Source organism: Anas acuta, chromosome 4 (assembly GCF_963932015.1).
Source record: "Anas acuta chromosome 4, bAnaAcu1.1, whole genome shotgun sequence".
NCBI lineage: Eukaryota > Metazoa > Chordata > Aves > Anseriformes > Anatidae > Anas > Anas acuta.
Window position 1 is genome coordinate 18772213 of NC_088982.1, and position 16398 is coordinate 18788610.

General features: G+C 57.7%; 1 protein-coding gene across 1 annotated transcript; it reads left to right on the top strand.

Annotated features, from left to right (window-relative positions):
• Nucleotides 1-4056: 4056 nt before the first annotated feature.
• Nucleotides 4057-16243, top strand: LOC137855307 (maestro heat-like repeat-containing protein family member 2B). Its single transcript, XM_068679344.1, has 36 exons — nt 4057-4392; nt 4709-4831; nt 4965-5130; nt 5337-5435; nt 5756-5907; nt 6253-6396; nt 6560-6652; nt 6946-7015; nt 7127-7240; nt 7327-7400; nt 7652-7771; nt 7913-8020; nt 8213-8375; nt 8498-8680; nt 9060-9112; nt 9327-9434; nt 9710-9829; nt 9969-10091; nt 10197-10352; nt 10522-10736; nt 10780-10911; nt 11125-11263; nt 11348-11440; nt 11699-11803; nt 12003-12126; nt 12488-12600; nt 12695-12958; nt 13078-13232; nt 13405-13567; nt 13847-14034; nt 14439-14576; nt 14774-14885; nt 15079-15222; nt 15443-15625; nt 15769-15921; nt 16076-16243. Exons 1-36 carry the CDS (start codon nt 4057-4059, stop codon nt 16241-16243), a joined length of 5094 nt encoding a protein of 1697 aa, XP_068535445.1.
• Nucleotides 16244-16398: the final 155 nt, after the last annotated feature.

The window sequence follows — 16398 nt, forward strand, 5'->3', positions numbered from 1 at the left end:
AATCTTTTTACAACTCTGTGATCCGAAATTAAAGCAGAAAGTCAGGAATGCTTTGAGAGCAGTTCAGTCACAGCAGAGTAAATTAAAAGATGGCATCAAATTATTGCTTAGCTAATGTCACTGACATCTCAGGTGAGGTAACTATATCCAAGCAGCATAATTCGTAATCTTCAATGACAGCTTCAGTAAGAGTCCTACTAATGTAAGGTATGTGGATTTTAAATCACATTACCTTTTCAACTATAGAGATGTAATTTCCTGTAGATTACTACTGGATATCTTCCATTATAGATGTCCAGGCCAAGTTTCATTAATACACAAACAGCGCCATTTCTCATCTTTAGCAAGCAGGCACCTTTCCTTAACACTAAATTCACCTTTAAATAAAAGCACCAAGCAAACTAAAAAATTCATCTCCATCTAAAAACAAAGCTTCCCCCAAAATCTCCAAAAGTGAATGGAAAAGAAAAAGCAGCGAAGGGTAAGAAAAGGAAAACACTGATTAATGAGATTTGTTTGTTCTGGGGTGTGATCAAACAGACCAGCACCACAGTCAATGATAAAAGGAGGCAAAGTGCTGTGCAGACTGTTATATTCATCTGCTTAAAATTCACATGGTCTGAGTGCTAGAATAATTTGCTCCACACCATCTGGCAGATATAAGAAGTACGAATATGTAGTGGGGGGGAGGGCGCGAGGAAATTTTCTGCATTCCTGTAGGATGTAGAAATATTGTACTGGAGTTTGCGACTTAAATCATACATCACTGTTCAATGTATTAAACGCACAAATAAGCTGTAAACAATCCAGCAAATGCTAATTTTTAAACCATGTAGAAATAAACCTACAACATTAGTCTAATCCTACTCTTTGTATTTGAACTAGAATCTAATACAAGCCTTGAAATGCAATGCAGCAAGTGAGTGCGAGTATTACTCACTGGGCAGTGTGAATTGTGTATTGTCATCCATTCCCCAAACAGAGAGGATAACTGTTGTAGCTCTCAGCTAGACCTCTTAGCCTCTCTTATAAGCCCAAATTTTAAAAATTCTGCCAAACAACTGTGAAATCCTCCAATGTCGGTCAAGAAGCAAATACTCCTAGAAGATTTAAGCTGCTGAGATATGTAGAATTAACTTCTATATCTCAAGGAAATGTGAAAGCCACTTTTCTAAATGTGTTTCTGTGTTCCCTCCACAGGAAATAGAGCATTCTTATTCCTTTTACTTTCATAGTTAAGTGTGCAAGTTATGCAGCTTTTTCCTACTTTTGATACTTATTCAGCCCCTGGTATCAGCCAAAATGTTTGACAAAGAATTCACAAACTGCCCTGAATGCAGTCAGGCACCTCATGAGTGATGCACGAGACCTGAATCAACCACAAAGCCCAGGTGAACCTGAAGGAAAGACAGTTGTCCTGTTTTCTTGCATATTTTATTCCTTAGCTAACAATTTATTTTTTAAACTGAACAAACCATGTTATTTCTATATTTTTAATGATACTGAGATCATGTGGCTGCCTATGCAGGTTTGATTCCCATAGAATAACTTGTCAGAGCGACCACTTCCCTAGGTTTTCTTTTACCTTTTATCACTGAAGAATTCTTAGGGGGCACCAAAGCTCGTATTGCATGTGGATAACCAAATGTTGCTCTCAGATTAATACCTAGGGACCTGTATCTAACTAGACAGCAAGCAGTAGCTGAGGAGCTGTTTTCTCTGGTGAAGTAGATGCGGTGGTGAGACCCTGACCAACAGGCTCAGGAGGACTCAGATGAGACAGACAGAGATGTCCCTGGCCTGTCAGCCTCTCCTTTCTGTTTGGGAGGCCTTCATGTGTAATGTACCTGGGAGACTGCCTGCTGTTGTGGCTTCTTTCCTTACCCTTGAAAGTGCAACCATGGCAGAGTGAGGAAGGGAACAGTCTCAGATAGTTAAAGCTAGATCTTCTGGACCCCACATCAGGCAGCTTCGAGAATTCCCTCCCTTCCAGTTTCAACCAATAAAACATATAAATTTGATCAGTTTATCAATACAAGCTGGTTGATTGAGCTACATATGTGGGAGCTGATGTTGTCACATTAAAATGCCTGAGAAAGAGTTAATCCTTATGCAAGAGTCCCAAGAGCGTTGCTCTATGACTACACATCTTAGACGACCAGAGTGTTTCCGCTTCCCCGGGCTGTTGCAAAGGATATTTAATTACAGCAATACTGCTGCCCCAGTGCTTTTACAGTGTTGCAAGGCAGCCATAAAGGCTGAGAAAGCATTCTCCTTCTAAGCTTCTGTTGTTAAGTGGCTTATAATGTTTCCAAAACGTGACCTTTAGAGCTGGATTTTATTGTGCTTGCATTCAGTCCAAAACTAATTTAATTAGGAAGTTCCAAGAAAAAACTGTTTACCAAGTATTGAGTCAGCTAGGTGGCAAAGAAGTACTTTTCAATTGCTGAAATAATTCTTCGAATGCACAAGAAAATTTTACAATAATAGAAAATTTTATTTGAGTTCAAGCATGCCACATATCACAGCTGAAGGATAACCTCATTGCATGCAACCCTTCTTCAGATTTCTCTGTCATTTATGGCCAGTTTTCTCCATCAGAAGTCTCCGACAGCGATTTCCAGACATTGGCTGTTCTTGTCTCCACTCAATGTCTGCCTCTTTACTCTTGCTAGCAAGTGGTGGCCAAATATCACTTCTAGAGCGGTGATGTCTCAGTATTCATAACGGTATTACAAGCCACTTCCACCCCATACGACCACATGGTAGTGGTGGTAGCTGGTCTTCAGTGCTTTGTAGTTCCTGAAAATTGATGGCATTTTAAAATATTTTTAACACTTTACTGGCTCGTGTCAGCACAGTATTGGTAGGGAAATATTGATTCAGCCAGATGAAGGGCTGAAAAGAGAGGAAAAGAGGAGGAAAACAGGGACTGGGAGGAGACTGAGCTGTGCAGTGTCAGAAGGTGTGGCCAGTTTGACGCTTGTGGTGAAGGACTGAAAGGCAGAGAGGAAGAAAATGGAGCAGTAGCTGCTGGTGGTCAGAACATGACAGAGTAGTGCAACTGAGTCTAAACATCACCTCTAGTGGTGACGGACACACAAAAACACAGACAGGGAGATTTTTAGGAGATGGGTGGCTGGGAACAGAAGATGACAGTGAGGGAGCTGCGGGCTCCTTTACTGATCCTTCTGCTACGCCATGGGCCCCTCTGCTGCTACAGCCATCCAAGGCTTTTGCTGTTACACCCCCTGCTGACCTGGACGTGCCTTTTGACCCAGGCCTATTGGCCTTGAAAAGGAAATGGATACGCTTTTCTTCGATCTGGGAAGAACGACGGGATACAGAAGGCCTGAAGACCGAGTTGCTTGACAACTTAAAGCCAGACATATTGTTCAAAAGGAATGGAAAATGGAGACTTGCATGTAATCAAGAAAAGGAATGGGAAATGGAGACTGTTTAGTAAGTTATGGAACTTAAAGGATTGTTTGTTACCTTTCCTGATTGTGCGTATGTACAGGCATACTCGGGTTTAGTATGTAAAGCAATGTTCTGTATATTTAGAAAATTGATGTTTGTGTGTGCGTGTTGGTGGAGCGTAGGCTCCCCGCACACCCAGCGCTGTTTACTTGCCTTTTATACCTTTTAGAAATATTTGTTTTATAAACATTACAACATTCAGATTGAGTTGAGGCCTCATTTATAACACTTTGGAGACTCAGGAGTTGGACTCAGTGATCCTCGTGGCTCCCTTCCAGCTCAGGACATTCTGTGATTCTATGACCCCAGTGGAGAAGTGGTGAAAGGCGACAACCAGACCAAGATACGGTAGGTTTGCCAGGATGGATTTCGGTGCAGAAGTTTCCTCCTCAAGTCTACTTCAGCCATGAGCTAGGGACGGCCCTCTGTGTGGTAACAGGCCCTGGTGCTGAGGTCACAGTGTATCCCTCCTACATCCCTCTGCCGTGCGTGCCAGCTGTGGCCCAGTTGCTTGTGGGGCCGCTAGGAGGAGGACCCAGAGAGAGCGTTGTGTCTATCTGGGGACATCCTGCTGCGATGGAGAGGCTGAGAGCCCTTAGCGGTGAGGGGCAGCGGGAGGGAGGTTGGGGGCTGAAGCAGGACCCTTCCCAGCAGGCTGCCTGGGGCTGCGTCTCCTGCGGAGATTTCTCTCCCAGCTGGCCAAGATCCTCGTCCCTACCATCGGTCCCTATCATCGGTGCGGCCAGCAGCACCGATGCCACCTGCTCCGTTCTTTCCTTCCTTCCAGGTGTGGGCTGCTGGCCCAGACGTAGCCGTCGCCAGGGCAGAGGCAGGGTGCCAGGGCCTGTCCCTGAAGCGGCCCCGACCTCTGCCAGTGTTGTGACTTTGCTAGAGCGCCTGCAAGACGAGGAGGTGAGCTGGGGGCTCCCCACCATGATGCAGCAGGGGGAGCAGGGTGCCTCTGCCCTCCTGGTTTTCTCATCCAGAAGCCCCGGCACAGGGCAGTGCCCAGCCTGGAGCTTCTCAAGGAGCAGTCATTTGCCCGGGCCCCATCCCAAGGTCCCCTGGCTGCCCAAGCCCAGAGGCCAGGGGCTTTGTGGCCCTCTTGCAGCTTCCCAGCCCCAGCAGCACATCCCTAGGCTCTGCAGAGCGAGGGCGGGCAGCTGGCGGCGCGCTGGCAAGAGGAGCAAAGCAAGTGCAACTGATCCCTATGGTGCTCTGTCCCCAGGGCGACAGAGCGCAGACGTACTGCGAGCTGGAGAGCGTCTTGTGGGGAGATGACAGCTGCCTGCAGTGCGGTGTCGTCAACCGGCTGCTAGCAGAGGTGTCCTGGGACCTGACAGCTGACCAGGTGAGATGGTGCTCTTGGAAGGCGAGGGGAGCAGCCTGCCAGGCATTGGAGGGCAATGCGGAGCACACAGACAGGTTTTGCTGGCCTTGGGGCCCCACAGAGGCTCTTGAGCCAACCTGAGCCTCTTTTTCAGGGCGTGACGGAAGACACGAAGGTGGCTGCCAGTGACGTCCTGGTGGCTCTGGCCCGCTCCCACTTCAGCTTCGTGCTAGCCGAGCTCCTGGCCCAGCTGAATGCCCCAGGGCAGATCTCCAAGGAGTTCGTGCTCATCACTGTGGGCAAACTCCTCAGCACCAACGGTACGGTCCAGCACCGCCATCCTCCCTCCCTCCCTCCCTCCCCTCCCGCTTTGGGCCAGGCTGGGAGAGCTGGGATAGAAAGGGATCCTTCCGCTCTCCACAGAAGCTGTGCTGAGCTGGGGGGCACCGTGGCTGCAGCGCCTCCTCCCTCGCTGCCAGTGCCGGCTGGGGGCTCTGACCGTGGCCACTCTCCGTTCTCTTCGCAGCCCTGCAGTGCATCCCCTTCATGCGCGTGGTGCTGTTGGGGCTGCGCACCGTGGTGGGCCAGTTAGGGAGCGGCCGGATCCTGCGTGCTGCCTGCGGTGGTGAGTGGACCCTGGGGAGGGGCAGGGGCAGGGGCAGGGCAGCCCCTGGCACCTCGCTCTGCTCTCAGAGCGGGCATGGCGGGCCTGAGCCCACGCTGCTGCCATCCCAAAGCGTTGGGGGCGCCTGGAAAGGGTGGGTGAAGGTTTCTGTGGGCTGGAGGTGAAGGTGCCCAGGAACTCCTGGGTCCCTTTGCTGCCTTCCTGGGCTTTCCTACCGGGTGAATGTGCCCTGATGGGCAAAAATGGGGCTTCCAGCAGGCTGGCGGGGGGTGCCGCTCCCTTCCCTGCTCCAGGCTCCTTTTTCTCTTCTCTTGGTGCAGCTCTGGAGCAGTGCGCCAAAGTGGTCAGCGTTTACATCTGCACCTGGAAAGGATGCTCCTTGCCTGCTACAGAGAAGGAGCAGCTCTATGAAAACCTTGCCCAGGTGTTCTGCTCTGTGACAAGCAACTGGCTGGACTGCCAGGAGGAAGAGGTGAGAAGTGCTGCTTTCCCAGCTGGGGACGGCAGCAGGGATGTCCCCTGTGCCTGTGCCTCTGTCTGTGCCCAGCGGGCTGGCTGCAGAAGGCCCCAGACTGGCTCTGTGCCTGGGGCTGGGGGCTCCCTGCGGGGAAGCAGCTGAAGCCCAGGGCATTTGGGCAGGCAGGGCGGGGGGTGAGGGGTGGGGAAAACCTCTCTGCCCTCCAGAGCAAGCCCATCTCCTGCAGGGCAGAAGGGCGAGGGCGAGGGAGAGGGAGGGAAAAAGGGCAAGGGGAAGGCCTCTCTGTGGGCAGGGCAGACCTTCAGCCTTTGACGCTGGGTCTCCCCGCTTCCTCTCCAGGACAAGCAAGCTGTCATCGGGGCCATGACTCCCTTGATGCGTGTCCTCCTGCACAAGGAGGAGCACCGGGAGCATGTCTGGGAGCAGCTCCTCTGGCTCCTGCACCAGTATCGGACGGTACAAGACGCCTCCAGGGTGACCAAGGTGAGGTGTGGCGCAGGGCCTGGCACGGCCGTGGGGTCTGTGCAAGTGGCACGAGGGCTCAGGGGCTGTTTGCACGGGGAGCTCTGTGGCTGTGCACAGTTGCTCCATTCGCAAGTGGCTTGACATGGCTTCGGCCCTTTCTTCCTCTCCTGTTCTCTTGCAGAGCCTCCTTTCTTTCCTGGAGGCCCTGGAGCAAGTTCAGATCCCCGTCCCCAAGGGCAAGTGTCTTGCCATCACCAGTGTCGTGTACAGCGAGGTAAGGGGAGCCTGCATCCACACAGCCACAGCAATTCCCTCTTGGCTGAGTCTCGGGAGGACTCCAGAGCCCCGAGTCTTTGAATGCTGCTCGGCCTCGGCTCCTGGGTGGCTCCCGGGTGCTCCAGACCTGTGCGTGGGTCCCTGGGGACGCTGTGGGGTGGGCTGGGTTTTGGCTGGGGGTCCTCTTGCCACGAGTGCCCAGGGAGATGAGAGCTGGCAGCGCCGTTTCTTTTCGGGCCCTCTCAATGCTGCTGGGACTTTCTCCACCATGTTCCCACCTTGTTCCCACAGCTCACTGACGACACCAAAGAGCACAGCCAGGACCAGAAGGCAGAGCTGAGCCAGTGCATCCTGCTGCAAGGTAAGGAGAGGAGCTGTGGTGATGCCCTGTGGTGTCCCGGCAGCTCTCTCCCAAAGCTCAGAAATGGGGGTAAGCTGCTTGCTAATGCAGGATGGGATTTCCTCCCCACAGCTCGCATGTGCCCAGAGGAGACAATCCCGTTCCTGGAGTCCCAGCTGGGCCACGAGAGGGAGGCCGTGCGTGTGGCAGCCCTGGGTCTGCTCGGTGCTCTGGCACGCTGTGACGGTCAGTACTGCGGGGTCAGGGCTTGGAGGGCTCTCTTCCGCCCTCTGGGCTGTGCCTCCACGCATGCCTCACTGGATCTCTTGCAGAGCCCGCGATGGCAGAGAAGCTGCCCCAGGTGGTGGGGGCTGTCAAGAGTGTGTGCAGGGACCCCAGCATCCGGGTGAGCTGCTTTGGGAAGGGACTGTGCCGTTGGGGTCGGGGTCGGGGTTGGGGTCGGGGTGGGAGAGCAACCTTTTCCCTCAGGGCAGAGGCAGAGCCTGGCAAGGCTGAACTAGAAGGGCTCGGACCTAGCCAGCCATTTCCCTGCTCCTTCGTGTTTACCGGAGGGAGGGCTGACGGCCAGAGGTGATGCCGCTGCCAGCGTGGGCAGGTCCCCATGGCCCTGTGCTAAGCACACTTGACCCCTGGCAGGTGAGGAGGGCAGTTCTGCACTTCATCAGGGAGCTGCTCAGTGCCAATGCCCAGAGCTGCTCAGCGTGGGACGTTGTGGGCTACATCTTCAGAGAGTTCAGCCGGAGCTCGAGCAGAAGGGTAAGACCAGCGTGCAACATCTTCCCTGGGGAGATCTGCTGCCAGGAGGCTGGCATGGGAGCCTGCTGGGGCCACGCCTGAGCCTTCTGGGGCAGGAACTGAGAGCAAGCGGGGCGGGGGGTTCCCAATGTTGTCTTGCAGGCTGCGGGACTCCTGTCTGCCCAGGAAGCCCAGGAGGAAGGAGCTCTCCAAGGGCTGTGCATGGACGTCCTGGGGTCCCTGGACATCTCTGTGAGAGGGATGGCCAAAGTAAGTCCTCCTCTGTCCTGCTGCTGCTCCTCTCCTCTCCTCTCCTTCAGGCCATTTGTTCCTAGCCCCCTTTGCACACCTGAAAGCTCTGCCCCAGCATGCTCTGAAGTGCTCAGGGAGATGCACACCATCCTCCCCATCTCTGAGCTGAGGCAGAAATGCTGACGGGCTGAATTGTCTCACTGCCTACAGCTCCTGTGGCCGAGGCTGCTGATCTATGTGATGCCAGCCAAGTACACGGGCATGCTGATCCCCCTCTCGCGCTGTCTCTGCGCCCTGGCTGAGAGCAATGAGCTGACAGCAGGGCACGAGCATCACGAACTGGATCCCGATGTCCTCAACGCCCTGTTGCAAGGTAGGAGTAGCAACTCCCCCACGGAGCTCTGCTTCCCTCTGGGTCTGCGTCCTGCAGGGACGGCAGCGTGGCAGGGCACGGTGTGGCTCGGCATCTCACCCAGCATTTCTTTCTCCCCGCAGACACGACGCTGACTCCGCACAACTTGCTGGCTCGCCTGCTGGTGGTGGCGGGGTCTCCTTTTGCGGGCAGTGAACTCCAAGCTGCTGCCTTGCTGGTGCTGCGGAGCCTCCACAGCAGGATCCACGCAGCTGTGGGGGCCACGTGGAACAGCGAGATTCCCCTGCTGCTGCAGTACCTCCAAGGTAAAGTGCTGCTGGGGAGGGGGAGAGGAAGGGAGGGCATGGCAAGTCAGCTTCCCAGCATGGCTAAGGGGAATCCCCGCCTGGTGCCCAGAGCTTGTTCTGCTGCCGTTTCGTTTCCCTGCCTGGGAGCCAGCACTGAAGCTGGGGTCCCACAGCGATCCATTCGTCCCGGCGCATGGATGGGGCCCTTCCCGTCCCCTTGGACAGCGTGCTGGTCCTGGTGGCACCTCCATGGCCCTGCTGGGGCGGTGCTTGTGGGGAGGGACGGATGGCTGCTTCTGGAGCGGGTGCAGCCACCAGCTTCCCTGGGCCAGGCCAGCTTGGCAGCAGCTCTTCGTCTGTGGCTTGGTCCCAAGCAAGGTTTTTGTCTTCTTTCTAGGAGGAAAGGGGAACATCCCAGACGCTGCCGAGTGGGAGCGCCGTCTGCTTCAGGTACTGCAGCCCTGGGAGGCGTAGCATATAGAGGTGGCAGGGGTGTTTCCCAGGCACCCCACTCCTCCTCCTCCTCCTGCATCTGTCTCCCTTCTCCCACGGGCCACAGCTCTCGTGGAAGGCCACTCTGGCGTGGCCGCGTGCCTTGGCACTGCCTCTTCCTGCTTGTCAAAGGCCAAGAAGCATTCGCTTCCTCTCCTGTTCTCTCCTGCAGTTCCTGAGGGCATCCCTGGAAACCATCGGGGACGACGCCTGGATCAAGCGCCTGAGCTGTGCGCTGAGCCAGCGGCTGGACAGCTCTCCCAGCAGCTCTGGGGAGAAGGTCGGTTCCCTGCCCGGCTCTCCCCTGGCAGCGCAGCCACGGGGCCCCCGCCCACGTGCGGGGCTGGGGCTGGGGCTGCAGGTGGTGCTTGCCCACGAGGGCTGTCTGCGCTGCTTCCCCGGCCCTTGCCCCCCGCGGCCTTTCCCTCCTCTCGTGCTGAGCGGGGCTGGCGAAAGCCCATCCCTGCGTCCGGGCTCGGCTGCTCCCCGTGCGCCGGCCCCGTTGCAGCACGCCAGGCTGTTGCTGCATCTCGGGCTCGGCTTGTTCCCTTGCAGGCTTTCCTATACAAGGCTCTTGGGACGACGCTGGCAGCTTGTCAGGAACTCCCACACGTCCAAGAGAACCTGCTGCAGCATCTGACGAGAGCACAACCTGAGGAGCCATCTGAGGCCCAGGTGAGCTTCCCTGCTCTGTCCCTGGGGGAAGGGGCTTCTCCCGGCCCTGCTCCAGGCTCCTCATCGCTGCCCGCCACTGTGGCTGGCCATGACTGACCGGCTGGGCCCGTGCCGACTGTCCCTCGGTCTCTTGTTGCAGGGAATCATTTCTCTCGTCTGCCAAGCCGCCGACAGCCACTTCGGCCTGGTCTTGGAGACTTTAACAACATTTGCTGCCACCTCGTGCAGTGGCCGGGGCTTGAGGGTTTCCAGACGCAGGAAGGTGAGGTGTTTGGGGTTTCCCTCCCTGGCTGTCTTCCACCTGCTTTTCATCGTGGGCTGTGGGGGGCCATGGGGCGGACGTCTCACAGCATCTCTTGCAACGCAGACGCCCCAGGCCAGCAGGAGAGCTGAGGCCACTTGCAGTGCTGTCATGCTCGCCCACAGCAGCATGGCACTGCGTGCCTCCAAGGAACAACTGCTCGCCCACGTGGAGGCAGACATCGCGGGCAACATCCTGCTGCTCTCCATCTCCAGCAGCCAGGTGAGAGCTCGGGGTGTGCAGGGGCGTGCAGGGGCGTGCAGGGGCAGTTTGTCCCAGCAGGAAGATCCAAGCCCTTCCCCTAGATTTCCCCCGCGTGCACATGTTCCTCTCGCAGCCTGTGGCCCTTCCTCCAGTTCCAAGGGTATTCTTCTTCTCTCTTGGGCCCCAGAACTTGCAGACCAATCTTGCCATGGCGCAGAGCATCCTTGAGGTCGGCTGTGCCGTCCAAGCTGTGGGGAACTTGGGCAGCTTCCATCCTGTCCTGAAGCAAAAGCTGCTGCTGATCCTGCAGGTGAGTGCCCAGAGCCAGGGCTGTCTTGCAGGGGAGTTTGGGGCCATGCCAGGAGGCAGGAAGGTCTCCCTCAGCCGCATGGGAGCTCCTGAGTGCTGCAGCCAGTGTCTGGCAGGAGTGCCCGTCCCCGGGCAGGGTGCGAGAGCTCTCCTGTGCCCAATGCCCACTTGGCAACTTTCTCTTGCAGAACTTGGTGAAGACGACTCTCTGGGACTTCCCGGCAGCGTCCCTGCACCTGAAGGTGATTCTGGCCCTGGAGCAGTGGAGGTAAGAGCGAGGAGCTGCGGGGGCTGTGAGGCGGGATGATGTTCCTCCTGTCGGGGAGCTCCCAAAGAGCAGCACTCCCTGCCACAGCCTAGGCTGGCTGGATTTGGGGCTGTCGATGAGGACAAGCCCAGATGCCATGTGACCCCCTCTGCAGAGCGCTAGGAACTCCTCTTATATTTTTTTTCCCTCCTCTTCTTTTTTTCCCCTTGCCAGCAAGCTGGAGACCTCGTTCAGCAGCGAGGAAATTTTCAGCCTGCTGTCTGACTGCTGCCAGGCCATCCTGCCACTTCCCTCAGCGGCTGAGCAGATTGGGAAGATCAGGAACGCAGAGCAGGCAGTGCTGCAGCTCCAGGTAACTTGCTGTCCCTTCCCAGCACAAGCTGTGTGCTGGCAGCAGCCGTGATCCTGCATCTCCGTCCCTCTCCTCCGCTTTCAGTCCCTGCACATGGCCACGAAGGCTCTGGGCCGGCTCATGGCAGTCCTGCTGAAGACAAAGCCAAGCCCTGTGGACTTTGTAGACATCGCCGGGGTGAGTATCCATGGGGTGCTGGAGGCCAAGAAGTGGGCCCTGCAGGGGGGAAAGCCAAGAGGCAGCCCCTGGCTGGCTGCAGCAGGGAGCTGGCTGCAGGGAAAAGCTCCTGGGTGGGAGCAGGTGCATCTGAAGAGAGTGGGGCAGTGCCGCAGGGCAGGCCCTCAGGGCAAGTGCCAGGAAGGGAGGGGAGGGAAATGGAGAGGGATGGCGGGAAGGGAAAGATGCCCCTTGGCAGACAGAGCTGCTCTGCCCCAGGTGCTGTGGTTCTGGCTCTCCTCGGACAAGCCGTGGGTGTGCAAGAAAGCCCTGCAGGTCTGCGCCCAGCTGCTGGAGGACTGCAGAGATGGAGTGGCTTTTCAGGTGAGGAAGGATGCCCAGCGTGTGCCCCCAGCTGCAAGGGGGCCTGGCAGGGCAGCTCTGCCCAGCTGTGCACGGGCTGTGGGGTCCCCCAGCGCCCAGCCCCCCTCTGCCCAGTCCTGGCCTGAGCAGGGCGCGGCTGGGAGACGCAAGGGAGTGCTGGGGCCACCTCCAGCCCTTGTTCTTCCTCTCGCCCCTGCAGACAAGAGGTGCCTACCTGCCGTTTGGCGCCTTGGCGGGATTGCTGGGGCCTCTGACCTGTGAGCCCACGAGCAGCTCCCGCCAGCTGGCCGCTGCCTGCCTCAGCTCCCTTCTCCACATCCAAGGTGAGTGTGAGTAGAGCAGGCGCCTGCCGGCCCTCTGCCCCGCCTGGCCCTAGCGGGATCCCCCGCGGGGGCTGGGCCCTGCCGCCAGGAGGGAAAGGAGAGGCACGGTGCTCGGCTGCTGTCCTGTCCCCAGCCTGTTCGTCCTCCACCTCCCCAGCCAGCTGGGGAGGGATCCTGGCAGAGGGCCACCCAGTGCCACCTGCCAGCAGCGTTTCCTGCAGCCGGGGGCACTCAGAACCTGGCAAGGGCCATCCCGCTGCAGCGAGTTCAAGACTGACTCCCCTGGCCTTCAGCAAAGGCTGGGAAGGGAAGTTCAGTTGCCCTAAGTGGGACTTCCCTTTTCTCCCCGTGCTCGTTGCAGCCAAGGCCACGAACAGGCTGTTGGAGACAGACGACCCTGCGAGCTTGTGTGAGGGGCTGAGTGCTCGCAGCGACGCCTCTCAGCAGCTCCGGACCTCCATCCGCATCGCAGAGGTAAGGAGTGCCCTCAAGCTTGCCTTATGTTCTGAAGAGCTGGAGCGGAGCCGTGACGGGCTCTCGATCTCTCCTGGTTCTTGCATCTTTCCAGATGGTTTGCAAAAACGTCCCCAAAGAACAGGCTGAAGACTTCATGAATGCCATCCAGGAGCCCTTCCGGCGTGCCAGAGGAAGCCGCGTGTGTGCTGCAGGCCACTGGATGGTCACCTTTCTGGAAACCCGGGGAAAGGACATTGGTCCAGACGTAAGAGACCTTTTTCCATGCCTTGGACTTTCTCGCTTTGGCTGTCGCACCACACATCTTGCCGGTTGTGTGCTAAAGAAGCTCTCGGGGCAGAGTCAGGGCTCGGGCAGGGTGCTAGGGGTGAAATTTCGCCTTCGAGCGTGAAAGCGTGGCAAGGGAGCAGGCGTGGCTCATGGGCTGAACGTCCATGTTCCCGTGCCAAGACGTTCTTTCTCCCCTGCTTCTTTCAGGTGCGAGGAATCCTCTCCACCCTGCACAGCTGCACAGAGTCCATGCTGGAGCCCTTGCTCATGTTCTTCGTGCACCATGCGGTGCTGATCCTGGCCCGCCATCACGAGAGGCTCACGGTGAACATCATCCTCGAGAAGTTTGTGCCTCTGGACAGGTACATGCGCTCCTCCCTTTCCTGCTGGGCTCAGAGAGCCGTAGCTTGCCTCCCCTCCCCTAGGGCGATCCAAGGGAAGCAGCAGCTCCTTGTCCTCCACCCAAATGTCGGAGGTGTGCTTGTAGCACTGGGAACAGAGCAGACGGGCTCATGGTTGCACATCTCTTGGCAGAAACACACTGGAGCTGTGGAGGACTCTGGGGAGAGCCAGCATTGGCCTCAGTGTGCTGAAGCGCTTAGCGAGGAAGCTGAGGAGAGTGGGAGACGACAGCTGCCAGCCCAGCTCGTCCAGTGGCAGGCTGCACGCCCAACAGCCTTCTGCGGAGTCCTTGACTGTACGTTCAGAGGCTTTGTGCCTGCTCCCCCACTCCCAGTCCGAGGGCAAGGCGTTGGGTGCCCTTTGAAAGCGTCTCTGGACACTGCCAGGACACTGCTGCAGTGTCTCAGCGGTAGCAGTTCGGGACGGCCGGCACAGCCGCTGCGCCCAGGCTGCAAGGCTGTCCCGGAGACGGGGCGTGCAGGCAGTAGAAGTGCCCCAGGCAGCCAGCGAGCCGGGGCTGGTGGCAAAGCACTTGTTTAACGGGTGCTTGTCGGGTGCTCTCATTTCCCTGCAGGTCACCCATGCCATCTCCGAAATGGTGTCCGTGCAGTTCAAGGAGGGGGTCCAGAGCTTGCTTCCCTCCCTCCTCCCTGGGCTCCTGCTGCAGCTCAGCAAGGCACTGGGCGAAGAGATGCTGTTTGCGCCCCTCAGCCCCTGGAGAGGGCACGCTGAGGATCAGCGGCAAGAGGGCAACGTGTGCAGGTCAGGAGCAGGAGGGGCAGGGCAAGGGGGGCTTGAATGGCCTAGCCAAGCATGCTTGTGTGTTTCCTGTCCTGCTTTGTGGCCCAGCTCTGGCCACGGGCAGCTGTGCTCTCTCCTCCCTGCCATCGACTGATCCTGGGGGCCCTGGCTTTTGTCCTTCTGTAAGCGGCTTGGGGCATTGCCAGGGCTAAAAAAGACGGTTGCTTTTCTGGCCAGCTTTTGCCACAGACTTGGTGGCTACAGAGCGTTGCCTCTGCGCTTCTTTGCCTCTCTCTCCCTCGCTGGAGCTTGGGAGGAGTGAAGAACCGGCTCATAAAGCTGCTGAGCATTCTTGCTTTGCTAAGTCTTCTCCTGCAAAACACTGCTCTGATCTGAGACTGATCTGGCTCTTGCTCTTTCCCCAGGCCTTTCTGCGAAACTCTAATGTCAGTGCTGAGCAAATGTGCTGAGAAGAACTGGCTGACACCGTTCTGGAGGCAGAAAATGTTGGCGCTGCTGGAGAGCCCCCGCACTTATGCCGAGGGCATGTGCCTCCTGACGAGGTGAGAGCCCCAGGGCAGCATCTCACCTTCCTCTCGGTGGCTGCGCCCAGGGGAACAGCTGCCGGGGCCCGTTCCTGCGTGCTCGGGGAGCTCTGTGCAGGGCAGAGCAGCGCCTGTGCTGGAGGAGGGGAAGTCCGCGGTGGCAGCCTGCAGCCTTCCCACTTGACCGGGTGTTGCCCCTTGTGCTCTTTGTGCAGTGTCCTGCTCCGTGCCCAGCTCATCTCCCGGGAGCTGATTGAGATCTTCTCCCAGTGGCTGCGCTACCCATCAGCAAACCTGCAGCTGACAGCCATGGCTTTCTTTGCTGAGGTGAGGCAGTAGGAGGGCAGGGGGGCTCCCCAGGGCTTTTCTGAAAGAGATTGCTGCTTGGGCTGCCTCTTGCTGTGGGGAGAGATGAGAAGCAAGCGTCCCCATCGAGACTCCTTTGTGCGAAGCCTGCTTGTGTGCTGTGCCTGGGCTGAGGTTGTGTCCTGACTCTCGTGGCTGTGTTGCTCTGTTGCAGCTGATGAAGGAGCCGCCTCTTGAGAAGAGGAACGTCCTGAAGACTCTGCGTGTCTTGGCTGAGAAAGCACAGCACCGAAGCAGCACCATAAGGCAGCTGGCAGCAAGAGCTCTGGGCAACGCAGCCGGCAGCATGCCCGTGGAGGTGAGATGGATTTCCCTGCGCTCTGACTGCAGGGATATTCCCCTCCCTAGCAAGACCCCGGGGGAGAGCTGCTTCAAGGGCCTGGACAGAGCGGCAAAGGCAAAAGCAGGGCTCCTTCCTAAGGCTGCGCTCCTTTCCCTGATGCCAGCAGGGCTGCCGAGGGCAAATTGGGTGCCAAATGTCAGAGTCAAAAAGTCTGTGCACGTCTTTGGCTTTGCAGGTGCGGAAGTGCAGGAGACGAGTTGTCCGGGTGCTGCAACGGAGCCTTGCGGACACTGCCTGTCCCGAGGTGGCTGCAGAAAGCATGCTGGCGCTAGCTGAGCTCGTGAGGGTGCTGCAGGTGGTGACCTTGGGATCGGCCTTTGAAGACATCGCCAGGTCCACCAAGATGTTCTTCGAGTCTGTGAGTGAAGCCAGCTCTTGCTGCCGCTGCTCTGAGAAGCGTGGGGTGGGCAGGGGCCTGCACGCGCCGCCTGGATGGCCTCTGCTGGCTGAGTACCTGCTTCGGCCTCGTTACCCAGCTGACAAACGGCTTTCTGCTTGCAGGAAGAAGAGTACCTTCGGTACTCGGCCTTGCGCCTCTATTCAGTCCTGGCCTCCTCAGCCTCGAGCAAGGGGTTGTTCTTTGCCAGAGAAGTGGCGGAGACATGGGTCAGCCTTTTCCTGCACCTCCGGGATCCTGACTTTGCAGTTGCCAGCGTAAGTGCCCTTGGAGCTTGCTCCCAAAGCCCCAGAAAGCTGTGTGGCCAGGGCCGAGGCGTTCTGCCACTGCTGCCTGCTCAGCGGCTGCCGGGCGTCTCTGCAGATCCCCCAACTTTTAGTGTGCCAGCGAGCCTTCCGCTGTGCTGCCCAGGGCAGTCTTAGCAGCGAGCATCTCAGGCCTCTGGGCCCTTTTGCTGGCCACGCGCCTTCATGCCTGCCTTTGCCTCCCGGAGCTGGTGCTCCCCTGGGAGTGGGCAGTGGGGAGCAAGCCCACGGATTCGGCCGCCAGGCATCAGGACTGGGTCGGGTGCCGGCCTAAGGGATGGAGCAGGTCCCCTCTGCTGCCGCCAGTGCATTCCCCTGCCAGCGAGTGCCCCTCGGGCAGCCCCCCGCCAGCTGGAGCTCAGCAGCACATGGCTGGCTGAGCTCCCTGGGCAGGTCCCACACATGCTGCTGGAGGAGGAATGACGGCAC